This window comes from Poecilia mexicana, unplaced genomic scaffold (genome assembly GCF_051168715.1).
Source record: "Poecilia mexicana isolate PSO_F unplaced genomic scaffold, ASM5116871v1 scaffold_17, whole genome shotgun sequence".
Classification (NCBI taxonomy): domain Eukaryota; kingdom Metazoa; phylum Chordata; class Actinopteri; order Cyprinodontiformes; family Poeciliidae; genus Poecilia; species Poecilia mexicana.
The window spans coordinates 15,478,944-15,497,295 of record NW_028263386.1 but is presented as its reverse complement, the minus strand read 5'-3'; the positions used below and the strand labels follow the sequence as shown (position 1 = coordinate 15,497,295).

The window sequence follows — 18,352 nt, the reverse complement described above, 5'->3', positions numbered from 1 at the left end:
TTAAACCCATTTGTGACTTCCAGGGATGCACCTGGTGTGACAGCACCTCAGAGACTGCAGCAACAGTTGGAGTGGAAGACCAACCAGATTTGGGACTGGGCGATATGGAGACCGGAGAGCACTGCTGCCCCGAGAGGCTCAGAGGCGAACCTTTAACCTCTGCCACGATCTCCTGTCACTCAAGTCCTCCTTCAAGCTGCAGCCCGCGGGCAGAAGAAGCAAATCAACAGGAGTTTTAAAGAAACTGCTGCTCCGCTGTAAAGAAGAAGCTGCCTTACATGAGCCGTTTTGCTCTGCGTCGCGGTACAATCTGTGCATTTGTAAAATGTGAACATCTGCGGTGATCAATTTCGTTTTATTTTTTTAGCTGCATCAGGCAGGGTCGCTTCGTTGCTTCTGGGATAAAGGGCGGGCTTTGTGACTCTACGCGTTTAATGATTTGCCTTCTTTCGCACATCGCAGTGCGGCACCTTGAAAGAATTTCATGCACTGATTATAGGAGATAAAACATGTGACAAGGGAACAGCACAATGCTCATAATCATGCTCAAAGCATGCCAACAGATGCCAAGCAAACACATGCCAGACTGTGAGACAGTTAATGAAATCAGTATTTCAGGACATTTTCCCAGTTAAGTTAGGTGAGGCGAGAAAAAAGTGGAGGTTTTTTTTTTTTTTTGCTTGTCATTTTATTTATTTATTTTCTTTTGTTTAGCAACAAATTACTTAGGTTCTGTTGTTATTCATTCTCATAAGGTACTGACTGGACGTATGTGCACTTTTTTGGTGCTAAAAGGAAGAATTATTGGTATTTCTACAATTGCTCAAACTCATTTTTGGGACTGGGATATTCAAACCTGTTAAGCTATCCATCATTTCAGTCCCTTCTCCGCCACATAAAAACATGCTCTGATTCTTGCCTTTAGTGGAGTAACATGCGGTCCGTCAAACCTGACATAAAGGCCAGCTATTCATAATATATTTTACCTTATCTGGTTATTTAAGAAGCTCCAGACTGAATGTGAGCCTGGTTTGATTTTTTTTTTTTTTAATTGATTGTTTTATCCGACACTCTGTACATTATTGAAGCTGAGAGCAAGCTGGCCCATGGTAGTAAAATGAGAGTAATGGGAAGAAAATGTGCAATATTTCCCTCTGAAATGCCATAAAGCAGAAACCATATCCCACCTAGTGAAAGCACATGCAATACTGCAGTATTTATTAAGCTGATCAGAATATTTTAACAGGACGTGACTGAGCATGTGCACAATGCTGCTTTAAACTCGGTTGTAGTGTTTCAGAAATATTTTTTGTTTTTCTTCGGAGCCATGTGTTACCAAACTATTCTTGATGTGGGTTCGGCATATTTTAGTTATGAAATGTATCAATTGTTTCAGATGTGAAATTCTTATTTCTTTGCTGAAGTTGCACGCGTTAATCTTTGAAAAAGTCTTTGAGTATATACATTTGTATATATTTTGGATACATGCTTTTTGAAAACTATATAATGCGTTTCTTAAAAAAAACAAAACAAAAAAAAAACTAAATTATAAAACAGACAGGACCAAGAAAACTAATGCTGACTGCAAGTCAGAAAGGGAAAAATAACTGTGTGGTTGTTTACAGTGGATAAGGTTGGTAGAGTAAGAGATGACACAAGCTCATTATAAGCCAAAAACCTGAAAGGTTTGTTATTATTTTAGAAACGTAAGATGCCTGGGGGGTTTTTATTTTATAATTTCACACGAATCCATGCTATTTCTCTGTAACTTTTCTGAATGTGTCATTAGTCTGTCTTCTATTTCAGCAGTCTTCTCAAGCACCTTTCTTTTTCGAGTCCTTATTTTTTCTTCGTTCAATGAAAAATAAATATTTTCTTGAAATAAAAATGTTTAATTTGAAAACAGCATTGTTTTGCATATTACCTACGGCACTTTCACGTCCACATATCGTTGCCTTGTGTTTTTTTTTTTTGTTTGTTTTTTTTCCTGTATGCACATTTTTGTTAGTGCGACATTGATAAAACAGTAAAAGTTATAATTAAAAGATTGATAGATATAGGTAAACACCAGGGCTGGTTGTCCAAGCAAATTCAGTACAATAGAAGACTGCAGGACGCTAAAGAAAACCTCTAAAGCCTTCAAATGTTATCACAAAACAGCAAGTGCTCACAAATGTGAGACAGCGAGTTTGTCCGATCTGAAAGACACTGAACAAGTTCATCATTCGTTGTATTTGAGCAAGGAGGAAACCTTTGTGCTGTAAAGGTAAGCCTAATGTTTGTTAAATAAAATTCAGTCAAAGCCCTGAACTCCCGGAATAACATTTAACACAACGGATCATGCTGCATGCGAGGAGAAAAACTTTATCGTTGCTGTGAAGAACGGAGGTGGAAGTGTCGTGGTAATTGGCTAAACAAAGTAACTGAATACACCAAAAATTCTACCATCAAAGGTGTCAAAGGCAGAAAGTGTGACATCTGCGTCAGAACTGAACTCGGAAACATCGCAACGGCCCCAAACATGCCATAACTCCACCTTTCGAAGAGCAAAGAAGTGGAAGCTCCTGTTAGAAGCCCAGACTTTGATCTCATTGAGAAGCCCTCGGGTCACTCGAAGGGGATTAAGGTTAACCTTAAAACGTCTCAGAGGTGAAGGTGAGGAGTTGGGCGAACATTCCTCAAACCAATGTCAGAGGCTGACTTTTTACTCAGAATACACAGCTGTGTTGACGTCTTTCAAACAACGAACAAAACTAGGAGAACTTGCTGTTTAGCTCCAATTAAATCACTTTCTTTGTCAGATATGGCCTGGATAAATAAATTAATTAATTAATTAATACATTTGGGAACATTTCTTTTGAAAGAACAAAACGATTGATGTGGCGTACAACAATACAAAAAAACTGAACGAAAAATGTCCACTTGTTCATTTGACTAAATATTCGTTTATAGGCTTGTTGGACTTTGGACCCACGTCATGATGCAGATGGTCGGATTGCCAAGGCCTTTGATCGACAAACTTTAAAGTGATATGACCACTAGATGGCGATAAAATGCATTAATATAAAAGAATGCGCCAATGACGCTGCAATTCGTATTCAGATTAGATTACAAAGAGCATGCATAATGTTAAAGTTTTCCTGTCCTGTGGTTGTGACTTTCATTTTCCTGATGCAAATCGATGTCTGTCTGACTGAAAAGCTACGGAGACTACTCTGCTGTCAAGTCCTGACAGAGATCCTCCACATCAAAGCGGCCTTGTTCACCGTCTTCTTTCACACCTCGCATTTCATGCAAATACAAGTGTGGAGTTGGTAGTTGTCTTAATCTGAACAAATTGTGGAGTAGAACCAGGCTTTTTATTATTGTTATTATTTCATGCATTCTTTTGGTGGCGTAAATAAACAAGCTATATGATTGCTTGAGTTTGTAAAGTGCTTGATAAGGATGGCGCGTTACCGTAATCCACCGCTCACACCCTCTACCTCGCATGTTAGGCTACAGATTTAGAACAAGGTGCAAATTGCTGGCCTGCTGCGCTTATTTACATCTGCTGATCCGCAAATCCGGTCTTTCTTTCGTTCTTTCTTCTTGAAACAATGAAGTGAAACCGTAGTTGTTTCACATGAACAAGAAATACTTCAACAGGTTTATTATTATTATTATTATTATTATTATTATTATTATTATTATTATTATTATTATTATTATTATTATTACGTAGGCTATATATGTTCTTGCATGATGTTAGACAAATACTGCGTGACAAAGAATGTGTGTTTCTCAAATATATGCATATATATTTTTTGAAGATTATACTTCAGACGTGTCCAAACATTCTCCAAGCAGCCAGTCGTCAGTATTACGTCTGGTGAATACAGAGAATACAGCATTTGTATTCATGCAGCGGAGCTTTTCATATTTTAGTCACTTTACGTTTCATATCACATCAGTTTTCAATATTCTCAACTGTATTTATGTCTTGACTTTATTCTAACACATGGATATATTTCGATCTAAACCGGCTGTCGCGCTGTTTAGCGTTTTTTTTTTTTTTTTTTTTTTTTTTTTTTGGAAAGTGATGTCTTTTGCAGCCTCTTGACAGGTTGCCCACACCTTAGTTCTGCCACATCTATGGTTCACCGACAGCGTGTGTTCCGGGTAGTGTGTGGAGTGATAGTTGAGGAGTGATAGTTTTGTGTTAGCCACAGTTTTTTTTTTTTTTTTTTTTTGCATAACCTGCAATAAGATGGACTTCTCATGAATTTCTGTTTGCCACTCTTCCAAACAGACCGTCTTTGAGGATCTCTGCATCTCCTCCAGAGAAGCATTGGATTATTGCCTTTTTCTCTGATTACTGGACTGGGATGTTTCCACTTTGGCAATTCTCTCTTTATTTTGAGATGAAGGACAATGTTTTATAACCTAACCGTGCTTTCAACTTTTCCACAATTGCATTACTGATCTGTCTAGGATGTTTACCGATGTTGTTTGTTCACTAGTGTTCACTGACAACCATTTTTATACCGAGGTGGAAGCCAATCTGCTGCAATTCACTTTATTTAATGGTAAATAAAGGGGGCCACACAAACATAAATGCCCCACTTTACAGATTTTTAATTTGCAAAATACATTTTCCTTCTAATTTACAGTTGCACACTGCCATGTGTTGATCCTTCCCGAAAAAATAAATAAAAATAAAAAAAATCAACGGGTATGGAACCTTATCAGTGGTGCTGTAGAAGGATTATTTAATTGTATTAATATTTCTCCTGTCATTTTCTAAATTGTCACAATCACAAGAGCTGGTAGAGGTGTTAGGACCGTTGACTGCAAAATAATTGACACTCAGTGAATATTGCAGGAACACAGGAGATGACAAGAGACCAAAGATGGATTCAGAGCGTTCTCAGAAGTACTGTTTGATCTGAAATCTGGAAGAGCTGAGTAACATTTTCCCTTCACATCTTCCCTTCGCTTTTGATCCTGAAGCCGTTCAATAATTTGCTATTGAACGCACACCCAAAGGGCATTACAGCCTAATTCGGTACATTATGACAAACTGGTGCTTATAGGAAATTGATTCTCATGACCATCCATGTTTCCAAGGTATTAAAAAAAAACATATAAAAGCTGAGCTCAGAGCTATAAAACCCATTTGACATGTTCAGAACGAGGCCTAGAAAAGGAGCGATTACTCATTTCACACCTCACAAATGCCTACGACGTGCAGAGAAATCTTCGAGCGAGCGAAAGAGAGAGAGGGAGTGTTCACACAATCTGGCCCACAACTGCAGAGTAAATCTTTATAACAGACGAGGGTGGGTGGTTAGTGGGATCGTTCTGTGTAAAAGTCGCTTTTTAGGAGCGAGAAAGGTGCATAAATAGAATGTCCACAGAGGTCTTTGTTTAAAAAAAAAGTTATTTATTTAAACTGGATGAGGTAGCTTACTAATGCACTATAAATACGCAGTCCTCGACTTTCTAAATAGGAAATAATTTAACAATGTATCTGGAGAGGAACAATTAAATGTTAAAACAAGTACATATTTACAAATGCATTCACCACCTTATCAAGGTGAGCCTGTACACTTTTAAATGCAGAATGTACACATCAATGATCTCTGCAACTATTTTTATTACATTTTACAACATTAAATACTTCAACTGCAGCTTTGATACATTTTTGCAAAGAGCTTCTTTATGTCTTAGCCGAAGTGGTTCCCTAGCTTTTTTTTTTTTTTGAAGACTTAAAAAATTTTTAAAGTAATGACATAATTTTAAAACAGGACAGAACAGGACAGGGATCTTGATTCCTTGAGTGTTTATTGGAACACAATGCTATGTTAATAGGTACTGATATGGTAGGATGTCAGAAAACCAGTGCTAGCTGCTGTTCTGCTAAATGACAACCATAGCCAGTTTTAGCAATAGAAGTCCAGACTCATCCTGCATGTCTAACTGCAATTAGTCTGGTATAGAAAATATTCACAAATGGACATTGTACAGTACTCTGTGAGTCAGCGTTTCAATTAAATAGAAGTGCAATTATATGGAGCGTCAATACCACCAACGCAACAGTGTAAGAGTCATAGCCTTAGACATATGGTTCTCAAACTGTGGTGCATGTATGACTAGTGACAGGTGGACTGACAACAGTGGTTTTCAAAAAGAAAATCTTGAAATAATTGTTCATAAGGTAAATCCAAGCACATTACCTGTTGTTCATTAAAAACGTTGCCATATGCTAATTAAAAAAAAGACTGTACAACATTGTGTGTGACTTAGTTTAATAATACACAAGTTGCCAGATGTACTAAATTTAATGTCAGGGCAGCCATATTGGATTGTGAGGTTGGAGATTGTAAGCACCCACTGACTTTACCATTGGGGATTTCAACTTTCTTTTAATTAATTAATTCTTTTTCAACTTTAAACTCAGAAATTTGAACTTATGTGTAAAAATGGAGGATGTATTTAAAACGCATTTTTCAACCAATCATGCATTGCCAATAAATGAGAATGACTGAATGATTTTGAGAATGATTTTGTGTCTCTATGACACAACCCAGCAAGTTCAAAAGATCCAAGTTCTGTTCTATTACTGTGTTAAAAAGCCTATCAAGATGGTGGTACTTGGAGAAATCACGAAGATAGTATATAATAAAAAATAAAAAAAAGAGAACCACTGTCAGAGACATTGTACTGTTGCCCATTCAGGGATGTTTTGTAGTGAACTACAGCCTATCCGGTACATTCTAGCAATAACCAATAATCAACTAGTTTACACAAGCCTCTTCAAAGTTCTTTACCAAGGTCTCCACATTGGCTTTGAGAAAGTCATGCCAGACGATGCGTGCTGGCTAGCTACCTCCTCTGTGGAGGAAGCTTGGTTTTGCTCCGAGTCCGTCTCATCCAGGTCGGAGCTCAGGTCGTCAGTGGAGGTGTTGGAAGTGACCGGGGACACCACTCTGGCGTACATACTCTCAGGGAGGGGCCGAGCGCTACTACAGGCTGGCTTGTTTTCATCAAGATGCTCCTCGTCATTAAGGGGCATCCTCTCCAGGAGGTGGTTCAGCAGCTCAGATGCAATGGCGGGGTCTATTCCAGGGCAACAGGACACAAACGTGTGCACATCGTGCATGCACTGGATGTAGCCGGCGGCGAAACGCTCCTTGGCCTCCCTGTTCAGAGTGTCCACCTCTGGAGAAAGACATACAGCAGCCACAACGGTATTTTAAATGTCAAATAAGGCAACCACTGTGGTCTCAGTAGTGTCTGAGCCAAACTATTGATTGAGTATGCGAGCAGTACAAGTCAGTCAATCTGTTGCAACATTATGGAATTTTGGGAAATTATTGAAAAACATCATCATTAGTGTTGCTACCAACAAATCTGCTGTTTGTGCTCCAGTCCTCTCACTGGCGCTGAAGTCCCTTGTTACGTTATTTTACCAACTGGGGGTTTTGAGTACTTCTGATGATAAACCAAACAACACAAAATATTATTTTTATTATATATTTTTAAAAAATATATCATTGTTACTGTTTTCAGCAAAACTGGGTTTATTGAATATGCTTTGTTGCAACAAAACAATATTGAGTAATTTAAAAAAAAATATCTACTTATTAATCTCTTAGTCTGTGTTCACACAGCAGGCAAATGTGACCCAAATCCATTTTATTTTTCCCACCTGTGACCCATATAGACCTTTTTCATGTCAGTCTGAATGGCCCTATTCAGATCATTTCACTCCCGCCCCCCAAATAACAATCTGATTTGTGCCAATTCAATGTGTGGTACTAAATTAGATAATTTTCAAAGTCTGAACAGCCATGTCTCATTTTATCAGACTTTGACGTCGTTGATGTTAAGGGCGCATCATAATTCTGCACCAGAAGAAGCTAGCCACACTAAATCCTGACGTAAATAATGGGTGAAAATTTTAACTCTGCAAAATACAGAACTATGAAGAAAGTCTGAGTCAAGTGAAGAACGTGACATCACAATCCCACCACTCCTGGTAGCCATCAATACTCAAGGCCATCACAATTAATTGTGTTTTCATTTTTACCAGCTCTAATTGATCAGCAACTTTAAAATTGATAATATATTGTGAAAAATTTATATACTCTGTATATTGTGTATACATAGTATACACAATATACATGCATGTATATGCATGTTTGGTTGACTTATCTGTAGGTCATCATGACTTACAGATAAAGTCATGTTTCATGTTTATCTGTAGGGATAATCAAGACTTTCTCCATGCCATGCATAATTTCTAAAAATAATTACATATAAATAAATGACGGGTGATTTGTTCTTAGATGGTCATGTTTCATTTTTGAGGGCTAGTCTTTGATATACCTATAAAGTTAATGTGCTAAAATTGTCCTGACACGCATGTATATATTCATACATTCATAAATTTACATTTATTTCTTAAGGAGGATCTCAAGACCCTGTACTTGTCAACTGGGGACCTCAACTGAGGTTACAACTCAAATGTTGGGATGAAAATATGTATCCGCTAATAATAAGAACTATATTTCTTCGCGGAAGAATTATTTAAAGTTATTTACAGGCTGTTTTCGTTCGGTTCAAAACATTTTATTTATTTATTTTTTTTTTTTGTAGGCTATAGGTCAACCTTATTTTAAATGCTGCTATACAGTAGCAGGGGTTTTTACCTTGTGCTCGGCTCTGCAGGATGCTTTCTACATGTTTCACCGTCACCTCCAAAACTTCAGCATTCTCCATCTTCGACTGTAACTGCGGCGAGTGAAAAGCAGCAGCCACCGGTTGAGCTAAATTAACTCAATTAAGGACACATCGACGTGAGGTCATTTAAATAAAAAGGCTCACTTACGTCTGAGTCTGCGATGAGAATCCTGAGCTCTTGTAAGCTTTCATTAATGCGAGCTCTTCTTTTCTTTTCCATAAGAGGTTTCCTCATCTACAGGAAGAATATCGAGGGACAAGAGAGGTCATGGTTATTACTTTCTGCGCTCTGTCGCAGCTCCCAAAATCTCCATACCCTACCTTCCTGTCAGATTGTGCTTCGCTGTCACCTCCATTCATTCCGCTGGTGTTGCTGCGTACCGGAGCCATGGTTGAAGTTTGGCCAGGAGGCTGCTGGGGTGTTTTCCAGAAAGCCGTTAGCTGGAGTCCGTGTGGGGGACAGATGGCCGTGCGGTAGTTGACTCCTTCAGAGAATGGGCTGTTATTGCCGGGGGGGGGGCCTTTCTGCGGCTGTATACGTGGCTCATTTACATATAAATGGATGAACTGGGTGTAAAGACAGAGAAGGCGCGCAACGCCCGTACTCTTTATCAACAGGGGTCCTGGACCGCGGGGCCAAGACATGCGATGATGTGCAGTCGAACTTTAAAGAGTTGAAGTAACTTATAAACTATGCATTCAGGATCATATGTTCAGTCGCAGATAGTTTGTTGCACACTGCTCTTAACAAATACAATTCAACATCAGTTTCCTTATTAGTTGCATGGCTAAGCCCTTATTAAGTTGTGCTTATCAGGGACAGTTCTCACGTCATTAGGAAGGTTGGTTAATTAATTCTTAATTGCTAACATTCAGTTGACAAATGAAAACCAATTAACTCCTGTTTAAAAAGCTGTAAAGAAGGCAAACTGCAAAGGTCCCGATTCAATGTTGTTTTACTTTCTCGTGTTTTTGTTTTTTTTCTTCGTTTTGTTCTTCATAAAGTGTTATTTCAGTTCCTTTATTTTAGTCTATTGAGAAAAGAGAACAAGTATGAGCACATGACCTCATTTATTGCCATCTAAGGTACAGTGTGTAAAAAGAAAGTAAAAATGAATGTTCTATCTTTTACTTGCAAAATAACGTTGTCACATTGATCACATTCATTCAAAGGGAGGAAAATCCGCAGCTGACATTGTATGGCAATAAGTATATAATTTAACAACAAAAAAGACCAGCTACATCGCACCTGTATTATTATTTTATGTTTTTATTTACATATGTACACTAGACTGCTATTAATGCATGACATTTGTTAGCAGGAAAACCAGGTGGATTGTGTAACAGTCGTCCTCAGTGACCATTTTAGCAATGCAAGCTAAAACAATAGATGTAGCTGACATTATATGACAAGAAGTATATTATTTAACAACAAAAAAGACCAGCTACATTGCACTTACTCAGGTCTTACTATTAAACTTCTGTAACAGCTCAACCCCCTCCTCCTTTTTTAAGGTCTGCCAACACATTCTTTTGTTTTCATTTTTTCAGTTTCATCAAAGCTAACTAAGCGTTTTTTTATAGCTTTGAACTATCATTTTAATTAAGGAAATGCAACATTTCCTTTGTGACTTCTCATTATTTAAACAAGGACTTTCTCAGTAGCATGTGAGATGGTCACTGTTTCACATGTGCATATGGTAAATAGCTGACTGTAATCATGAATAGTCAGTTTGCAAGGGAGATATACTGTAGCACATGGATGGCTTTTGATGCCCACTGTTTGTGTCACAGATCATAGATTACCTGCTGGGGATGCCTTAAGTAAGACATGTGTAACATACAAATGTATCATCTGATTTAGCCTCTATTTGTTTTGACCAATTAAACACACAGACGTTTACGTAAGTCATCACTGATTTTTTTAAATTAAATTGCTCAATGATATAATCATCCCAGCCAGTCTAATGTTGATTATTATACACAGTAGTATACAGGTTTTATCTGCAATATCATCATCAACTGTAGCAATAACCTATTGATAACTTTATTGCAGTATAGCTTCTGGCTGAGCCAATTTGTAACATCACAACATTTCCGGACGATAGTGTTCGGAACAGGGATGTGGGGAGGATATTCAGCTTTAAATAAAATGCGGAATACAATACCATATTGGGATTTCGACTTCAAAGTAAAAGCACGAGGTAGCTTAATGTCTGGAAAATGTTTTAAGATGCATTTTTTTCCGCTGTAAAACGGGTTGAAAAGCAAATCCGTCGGTGTTTTATGCGAACCAGCTCACAAAATACATAATTTAAACTATTTACGTGCACTTTACACTGTCTACGAACGTTTTAAAGCAGCGCTAGCTCTTATGTTGAAACCAACGACGAGGCTTTTCCCTCGGTCCCACACAGCGCTCGTACGTCAGAGAAGACGCTCTTCTGATGTCACAGATTCCCGGGGGCGAGGCTGCACCGGCGCTATAAAGTCCTCCCGGTGCTGTGGATGGAAGCGCGGCGCTGATCCAGAACCACAACCAGGCAGGAGACAAAGGGAGAGAAAAATAAAAAATAAAATAAAAATACAAACTGAGCTAAACCAAAAACATGGTGAAGATTACCTTCCAGTCAGTTTCGGCGCAGAAGCCCGAGAAAGACCAGGATGTCGACAAGATCACTCTACCCCAGGCTCACGTGAGTTTGCGCATCTTATCTTTCTTTTGTTTTCATGTTGTGGCATTTTTCTTTAGCACTATTATTATCTTTTATTGTAGCAAGAGTAGATTCTCCTTTGCACAGGATATAACTAAGTAGACACATGGTGTCTGGTCATGCGTTCTCCGGCTAGTAATAGGATTTCATTTTAAACCTTTAATCTTTTAATGTGCCTATATTTAAACGTAATCTAACGTGCAATGAAAACCCGAATTTATTTTTTGCATTTTCTGTAAATTTTACAATTTCTAACAACAGACTGAAGGGTTGCAGCAGCTGTTTTGTTCAGGCAATGGGGTAAATTGTGCAGCAGCATAACGGGCCGGTGCATGCCAGTGTCAGTCTGAGGATGTTGACATTACATCATCTCATTCGGCCGGCCTTGAGGACACTGCAGATAATAGACCTGTCTGCATAAGTGTGCATTACAGATGGATGAGACTGACAGTCCTTCATACAGTGCATACCTATAATATCTTCCAATTCTTATTTGCACTTTTACCTCAAGAAAGAAAACTGAGGAAACAAAGAGAGAGAGAAAAAACCTGCTGCAATTCCTGCAGCAGTTGTGCCATTCTGAGCATGTTATACTATTTCAGTCCTGCAGGGGTTGAATCCATCAGGATGAGTAGTGTGATAATTAATGTTTTTGCCTTGTATTTAATGTCCTTTGGGTGCAGCTTAATTCATAATATACTAGACATACACTATGTGTTTGCAATGAGCAAGAGTTAACCTGAAAATAATTCATGGATACATAAAGAAGAAAGGCTTAGAAGAGGAACTGAAGATGGAAACATGTCAAATCTACCTCATAGATAGATAGATAGATAGATAGATAGATAGATAGATAGATAGATAGATAGATAGATAGATAGATAGATAGATAGATAGATAGATAGATAGATAGATAGATAGATAGATCACATTGGCTCTGTCTTTTCTCAGCCTCCGTTCTTCACTCTGTCCCAGTAGTAGGATATAATTAGATATCAGGCACTGAATAGTCTTTATTCAATCTCCCCCTTCTTCTCCCAGCCCACTTTGCACTGTAAAAACCACTCAATGACGTATCAGTCATCAGAGAAGACACCCCTTTTCATCTGTTTTGTTTACGTCAGCTGAAGGATGTCAGAGGCGGAGTGGGTTCTGATTGGCCAAGACAGGAGGTGAGGCGTCAGAGCAGATACGCAATACGTGTAGATCTATTAATACGTGCCCCCTCCTATGCCGAGGGACCCCTCTACTCTACGCAGCCATCCTCCCTTTTTTTTTTTCTTTCAATCCCACTTGGTGAGCTGGGATTTAATATCGGCAGATATGGAGCTTTGAAGTAGGGCTCCAAGAATAAACCCAGACGGCCACGTGCCAGCATCTTCGTCAGAGGCTGGCACAATCTGTTCTCCCCGCTTCCGCTCTCCATGGCAACAGTAGTATGGGAGAGGCAGAAGCTTGGCCGAGAGACCGTGGGTGGGCATCTGGCGTGCTTCACTCCAGTCCTTCCTACGTCTACCAGATCTCCTCGCCTGACTAACAGCTTGGCAACTGTCAGAATTAACTCTGTTACAATTCAGACTCAGTAAGGAAGAGCGTGGCTCTGTGAGCTGTTGCGTCATCCGGGATTCGATTGTAGAACAAAAGCGCAGCCTTGTGTGAGTTTACTGAGCTGCTGTCTAACCAGTCGTCTTTTCCTCTTTGCCTTACAGGGGCGGCTGGTTCCTCCCATGAAGCCCAGAAAACCCTTTCCAGTGGGCCTGTGCTGCCTCGCCATTGGCCTCGTCATCTTCACCCTGGGACTGGTGCTGCCTTCCATTTACATCTATCGCTTCTACTTTATGTCCCAGGTTAGTCGAGTTAAGAACTCTCCCACCTCAAAACAAGTCTTACCTCGAATCTTACCTCACTGGACAATGCAACTGAAAATAAAACATGCTGACACTGCTTTGTTTTGTGACCTCACAGCAGATCCCAGAGGACAGCTTATTCCACTGCCGGGTCATCTACGAGGACTCTGTCTACGCTCCCCTGAGAGGACGCCAAGAACTGGAGGAGAACGTGGGCATCTACCTTGAGGAGAACTATGAGCAGATCAGTGTTCCCGTGCCTCATTTTGGGGGCAGTGACCCAGCAGACATCGTCCATGACTTCCAGAGGGTAGGCAATAAAGAGTCTCATCCTCTTATCTAAACTCGCGGCATTTGAGTGTTTAAGACTTAATATTTCTTCTTGATTCATTCCAGGGCCTCACAGCCTATTACGACATTGCCTTGGACAAATGCTACATCACTGAGTTGAACACAACTGCTGTGATGCCTCCTCGCAGTCTGTGGGAACTGCTCGTTAATGTCAAGGTGAGCATTACGAGCGATTTAACACTCGCCAAAGAGGAGCGAGGACACGGTGTTCCCTCGTTACTGACCGCTTTGTCTCTTCCTCTCAGAGGGGGACGTACCTTCCCCAGACATACATTGTCCAAGAGGAGATGGTTGTGACTGGCAGGTTGAGGAACATGAGGCAGCTGGGCCCCTTCATCCACAGACTCTGCTTTGGCAAAGAGACGTACCGCCTCAGACGTCGCAACCAGCGCCAACGTGAGTGAGAATTTGTGAGAAATTATGCGCAGTGTTTGCCCCGGTCACTTCCGCCTAGTTATCACCCTCTCTTAACACCAGACAATGTGAGAATGTGAGCCATGCAATGTGCTTAGGAGAGGAGGCGGAGAGGGGTCACTGTGATCCATCAGAGAGTTCAAATTTGCTGTGTGTGGGAGAAAATCGGAGAGTGACCAGAACCAGAACCCAAATTGGGTCTTCCTTCTGAGCACTTCAGACGGTGTGCAATTCACTCCCATCACAGACATTTGTGTGTGTGTGTTTTTATGTGTGTGTTTTTGAGTGTGGGCACAGCCTGGGAACTTCCTCCTGCTACGTGAGTCACTCATAGTGCAGTGGACACGTCCACACATTTGTGGAGGAGGTAGTGATGCGCATGAAAGATAACTCTGGCGTTGCGTCCCTCAGTCGGCGTGAGATCTTTTAGAAATGATGCAGCAAACTTCCCCCTGAGTACATATATGGATGAGACTGGTGCTGAATCAAATAGGGCACCGGAGGCATGCCAGCTGCACCAGTAATACGAGGAGTTTCAGTGCAGAGCAGATTTTTTTTTTCTCAACGCGCCTTTTGTTTCTCTCCCTTTCTGTGCCTCTTCCAGGTATCGAGAGGCGCGAGGCAAAGAAGTGCCACAGAATCCGTCACTTTGAGAACACGTTTGTGGTCGAGACCATCATCTGCGACCGATTCTAAAATCTGAGGCGGAAATCACAGCCATCCGACACTGAAGCCAATTTCAAACCATACCTCTTGAATTCCTTATGCGTTATGCTGCACTTTAAGAGCAAACTGTTGTCCTTTCGTTTTGGTTTTAAGAGTTTTTTTTTTTTTGTCTCATCTTTGCTCTTTTTGTTGTTAATGTCTTACTTTTTAATTTGGATTGTACGTGTGATGTGCTTGGATTTATCTATGGCTTGTCCTGAAGAGCAGGAGATATTAATCTCAGTCAAATCAGTCAGTCTGTGACAGTTACATCAGAAAACCAGATTTGCTCTTATTTTGTTTGTATTCGTTTGTTGGTCATTTAAAAAAAAAAATCATTTAAAGGGCAAAACATACCTCATGTAGTTAAGATGTTCATTTTGCTTGTTTATATCATTACCGAATTTTGTATATAATTGATTGTTCCTGAGCAATATACATATATATACTGTAAAATTTCTTCTTAATATCACATTGTTACACATGCATAGATTTTTATCAAAACTTGTTTTTGTGAGAGATCACTTTATGTTTTTTTTTTTTTTTCCTTTGGTATCACACTTTACTACTCCTTGGGTTATATACGGCTTTAGACTGTAATTAGTAGCAGTGCTGTAGAGGGACAAAGGGAACCAAAGTCTGCAGTCAGTGATGCTACACGTAGTTGTAAGGGATATAATATTTATATTGAAGAGTGCTTTATAGTTTAGATCACTTACTGTAGATGATATCAAAGGCAAAAAAACTACTTCTTTTTGCTCTTCCTCACTCAGATTTAGCTGTTTGTCTTTAGCTCTCGCCTCCTCTCCGTCCTTTCTGACTTCCGTTCTCTACATTGTTGACGAGTCTTATCATAAATGACATTTTTAGGTGTGTTTATGATGTACACGTGCTCATATTTCACTGTTTTTGACACTTTATCTGACTGTACAGTCTAAATTCTCTTGTAAGATCTCGCTGCTTTAAAAATAAACAATCAAACTTTCTTTGTCTTTTGGAGTTTTCTCACTATCGGTGGAGCACAGTTAGGATTTTTCGGTACAATTATTGGCACAATCTTTGGAGGATGTGCAAAACAGCATAAAAAAATCAGTTATAAAAAGTTCATTTAGACTGGATCTAGTTTTACATTTTAGCCCACATTTTCTCAAAAGGTGTCTCTGTGATCTAATTGAAAGGGACAAAGCTTTCTAAATCTGAAAATCAAGTTTTAATGGGCACATTCAGAAATGAAGTGGTTGGAGCTGCACTTTTAAAGACTATAATCACTGCAATGTCTTGCTGAAAGCAACTTAATATATAATTATTATTTTTTTTTTTAAAAGGCCTTTATTTTTATTCTCAAATTGGAAGCTCTGAATCAAAAGATAAATTTTGGGCTCACCAGTTACTGGAAGGCAAAAATGCAACAGAAAGCTGTTTTAAGGTGCAAATGAATGAGAGTTTTTAGTCTGGTTTTGAGACTTGCTTTTGCCGAGTTCTCAATAAGTGACTGTTTGTCAATGGATAGTTTTAATTTGAGAGTTGCTGGTCTGGTTCCAGTTTGATGTGCAACCTGGGCAAGGCATTTTACCCGACACTGTCTGATGATCTGTGTGCGAATTCGTGCACATTTATGAGTGTGACTCTGGTGCAAAGTGCTTTGACTGGCTTATTTGACCAGAAAGGCTTTAGATAAACTCAGCCCGTTTATCGTTTTACCATTCATGCCAACCTCCACGTTTTGCCACTCTGGGCAGTGAGTCATAATGGCCTATATACAAAAATGTCGCTAAACGTATGCCACTCCACAGAACAAAGACACCAAAACACTATTTTGTAGAGTCAGACATATATTGTGGAGTGGCCTATTTAAAATATAACACAATAAATGTCGACGTACCTGATTAGCTGAAAGCAAGAATGTACTTAACTTATGTCAGAAAATGTCAGAATATAAAACTTAGAGTCAGTTATTAAAAAAAAATGCATGTGTAATAGTTTTTTTTTTATTTTTTCGTTCCAAGAATATATTTACAAAATGTGGGATGATGCCTACAGGATCCTGTGTACAGGATGTTTGGATGAATTGTTTGCACAACTAAATCATCTGTGTTGAGAAACTCATTCAAGGAGTCTAACATTTTAATTGGGACATTTTGATGAGATTCAAGATCAAGGGACGAGTGAAGGTAACCAAAAGAAAAAGGGGATGTAGTTCTGGTGACCTCAGGACAGTAGATTTTGTCACACTGTTTTGCACATAGTTTGTTTCATTTTAAGACTTACGGTCATGGCGATCAGATCATGCATCTGTCTTCATGCAGTCCTTCTTGGCACAGTTACAACTGTTTTAAATTTTTAGATGCTTTTACCCTGACTGTCGATGTGTGTCTGTTTAGATGGTTGGAGACTTTCTTACAACTATTTCCCTGACTCCCAAAACTCAACACAAATTTGCCTCATTTGAATAACATTAACTTCTTTTCCCTCCTGTTTTGAAGAGAGTGGATAGGAGAAAGAACATCTGCCTCATTATATTTATAACCCATATAAACTGAACTTGTAAGAAATTCATGCTAAAAAAGTAAAATAGCATTCTAAAACTACTTCAATTAGATTGATTTTCCCCTTACTGAATAGGTGTTCTTAACTTAAACATGGGATCCCCCAAAATATGCAGCTATAGCTGAAACATGTATTTATTTGTTTTCATTTCTACCCAATGCATATCGAGGGCGCTGTGCGATCAAAATAGAGTAAATTGAAGTCACAGAAGCCAGCAAAACAACCTTTTGTGGTTCCCATTGCAGTCTGTAGATTTGTCATGTGGCTTCAATGGTTTGCTGACTGAAGCGTTTAGCACAGTCACTTAGCTACAGGTGGCTTCAATAAGAGTTTCAGACCAAGGATGGCAAATTTATTTTAAAATCCATGCCTTCCTGTAAGGTCAAATTATTTAATCTTTATGCATGTTTGAACCGTGAATTTGATATGCTGGTTTTTTTTAAATAGTTTCTAAGAAATGTATTCTGTATTTTTAATGAGAGAGCCCAATCAAGGGCCAAAAATTCCTAAGTATTATCATTACTTCATTTTGTAGTGCTGTGTTTTGGTTTGCATGAAGCGGCAGAAAATAAACACTACACCTGCCTTTTTAAAAGATTTTTTTTTTTTGTGGTACAAATGTGATTAGCCCTGTAATTAATTTTCCACTGTGACCGCATAACAGCATTTTGATTACTATGAAACTGGCAGGCATGTCATGCTGTCATCTACAACACTTTTATTTGTGCTCACATATAAATTAAAATTTTTCTTCCAAATGTTTATGAAACCGACCCGTAAGCAATCCGGTAGCTCACCCAGAAGACCGACTGCCATCAACAAATTGTTTTTAGCTATTTAATTAAAAACTATAAAAACTTGAAATTTAAAAAAATGCCAATTAAAGTGAATTATTTTTAACATACGTATATTAATTTTATAACTACCAAACAAGCTACATATAAAATTCACTAAGCTGACGGACTAAATAAAAAGACAAAATGAAAACATCACTGAATTTCATACTGTAATTTTCTTATTGCTGCGCCAGCTTTTTCTTTTAAAATA

The 18,352-nt window shown here is 39.0% G+C and overlaps 3 protein-coding genes across 7 annotated transcripts in view; 2 read left to right on the top strand and 1 right to left on the bottom strand.

The window, feature by feature from the left end:
• The window catches only part of per2 (period circadian clock 2), a 32,458-nt gene extending 30,555 nt beyond the window's left edge, over positions 1-1,903 (top strand). For all 5 annotated transcript variants that reach the window (XM_088014640.1, XM_088014639.1, XM_088014641.1 and 2 more), the window contains one exon: positions 24-1,903. In XM_088014640.1, coding sequence (XP_087870766.1) covers positions 24-239 — 216 coding nt within the window. In that variant the 3' untranslated portion in view covers positions 240-1,903. The remainder of the gene's footprint in view (positions 1-23) is intronic.
• Positions 1,904-5,404: 3,501 nt separating this feature from the next.
• hes6 (hes family bHLH transcription factor 6) lies at positions 5,405-11,103 on the bottom strand. The gene is made up of 4 exons (XM_014971857.2): positions 9,049-11,103; positions 8,876-8,962; positions 8,697-8,778; positions 5,405-7,203 (listed from the first exon to the last, which is right to left on the bottom strand). The coding sequence occupies exons 1-4, from the start codon at positions 9,370-9,372 to the stop codon at positions 6,809-6,811; spliced, it is 888 nt and encodes a 295-aa protein (XP_014827343.2). The 5' UTR covers positions 9,373-11,103; the 3' UTR covers positions 5,405-6,808.
• A 70-nt stretch (positions 11,104-11,173) lies between these two features.
• On the top strand, positions 11,174-15,743 carry itm2cb (integral membrane protein 2Cb). Its single transcript, XM_014971868.2, has 6 exons — positions 11,174-11,423; positions 13,151-13,288; positions 13,407-13,598; positions 13,685-13,795; positions 13,885-14,035; positions 14,658-15,743. Exons 1-6 carry the CDS (start codon positions 11,337-11,339, stop codon positions 14,747-14,749), a joined length of 771 nt encoding a protein of 256 aa, XP_014827354.1. The 5' UTR covers positions 11,174-11,336; the 3' UTR covers positions 14,750-15,743.
• Positions 15,744-18,352: the final 2,609 nt, after the last annotated feature.

Bases quoted from the DNA above. Each gene is read 5' to 3' on its own strand.
- hes6 (XM_014971857.2), bottom strand. From the start codon at position 9,372: ATGTCTTGGCCCCGCGGTCCAGGACCCCTGTTGATAAAGAGTACGGGC. The intron at 8,963-9,048 runs GTAGGGTATGGA...TTCTTCCTGTAG, and splicing joins AAGCACAATCTGACAGGAAG to ATGAGGAAACCTCTTATGGA. The intron at 8,779-8,875 runs GTAAGTGAGCCT...CACTCGCCGCAG, and splicing joins TTCTCATCGCAGACTCAGAC to TTACAGTCGAAGATGGAGAA.
- itm2cb (XM_014971868.2), top strand. From the start codon at position 11,337: ATGGTGAAGATTACCTTCCAGTCAGTTTCGGCGCAGAAGCCCGAGAAA. The intron at 13,289-13,406 runs GTTAGTCGAGTT...GTGACCTCACAG, and splicing joins GCTTCTACTTTATGTCCCAG to CAGATCCCAGAGGACAGCTT. The intron at 13,599-13,684 runs GTAGGCAATAAA...GATTCATTCCAG, and splicing joins TCGTCCATGACTTCCAGAGG to GGCCTCACAGCCTATTACGA.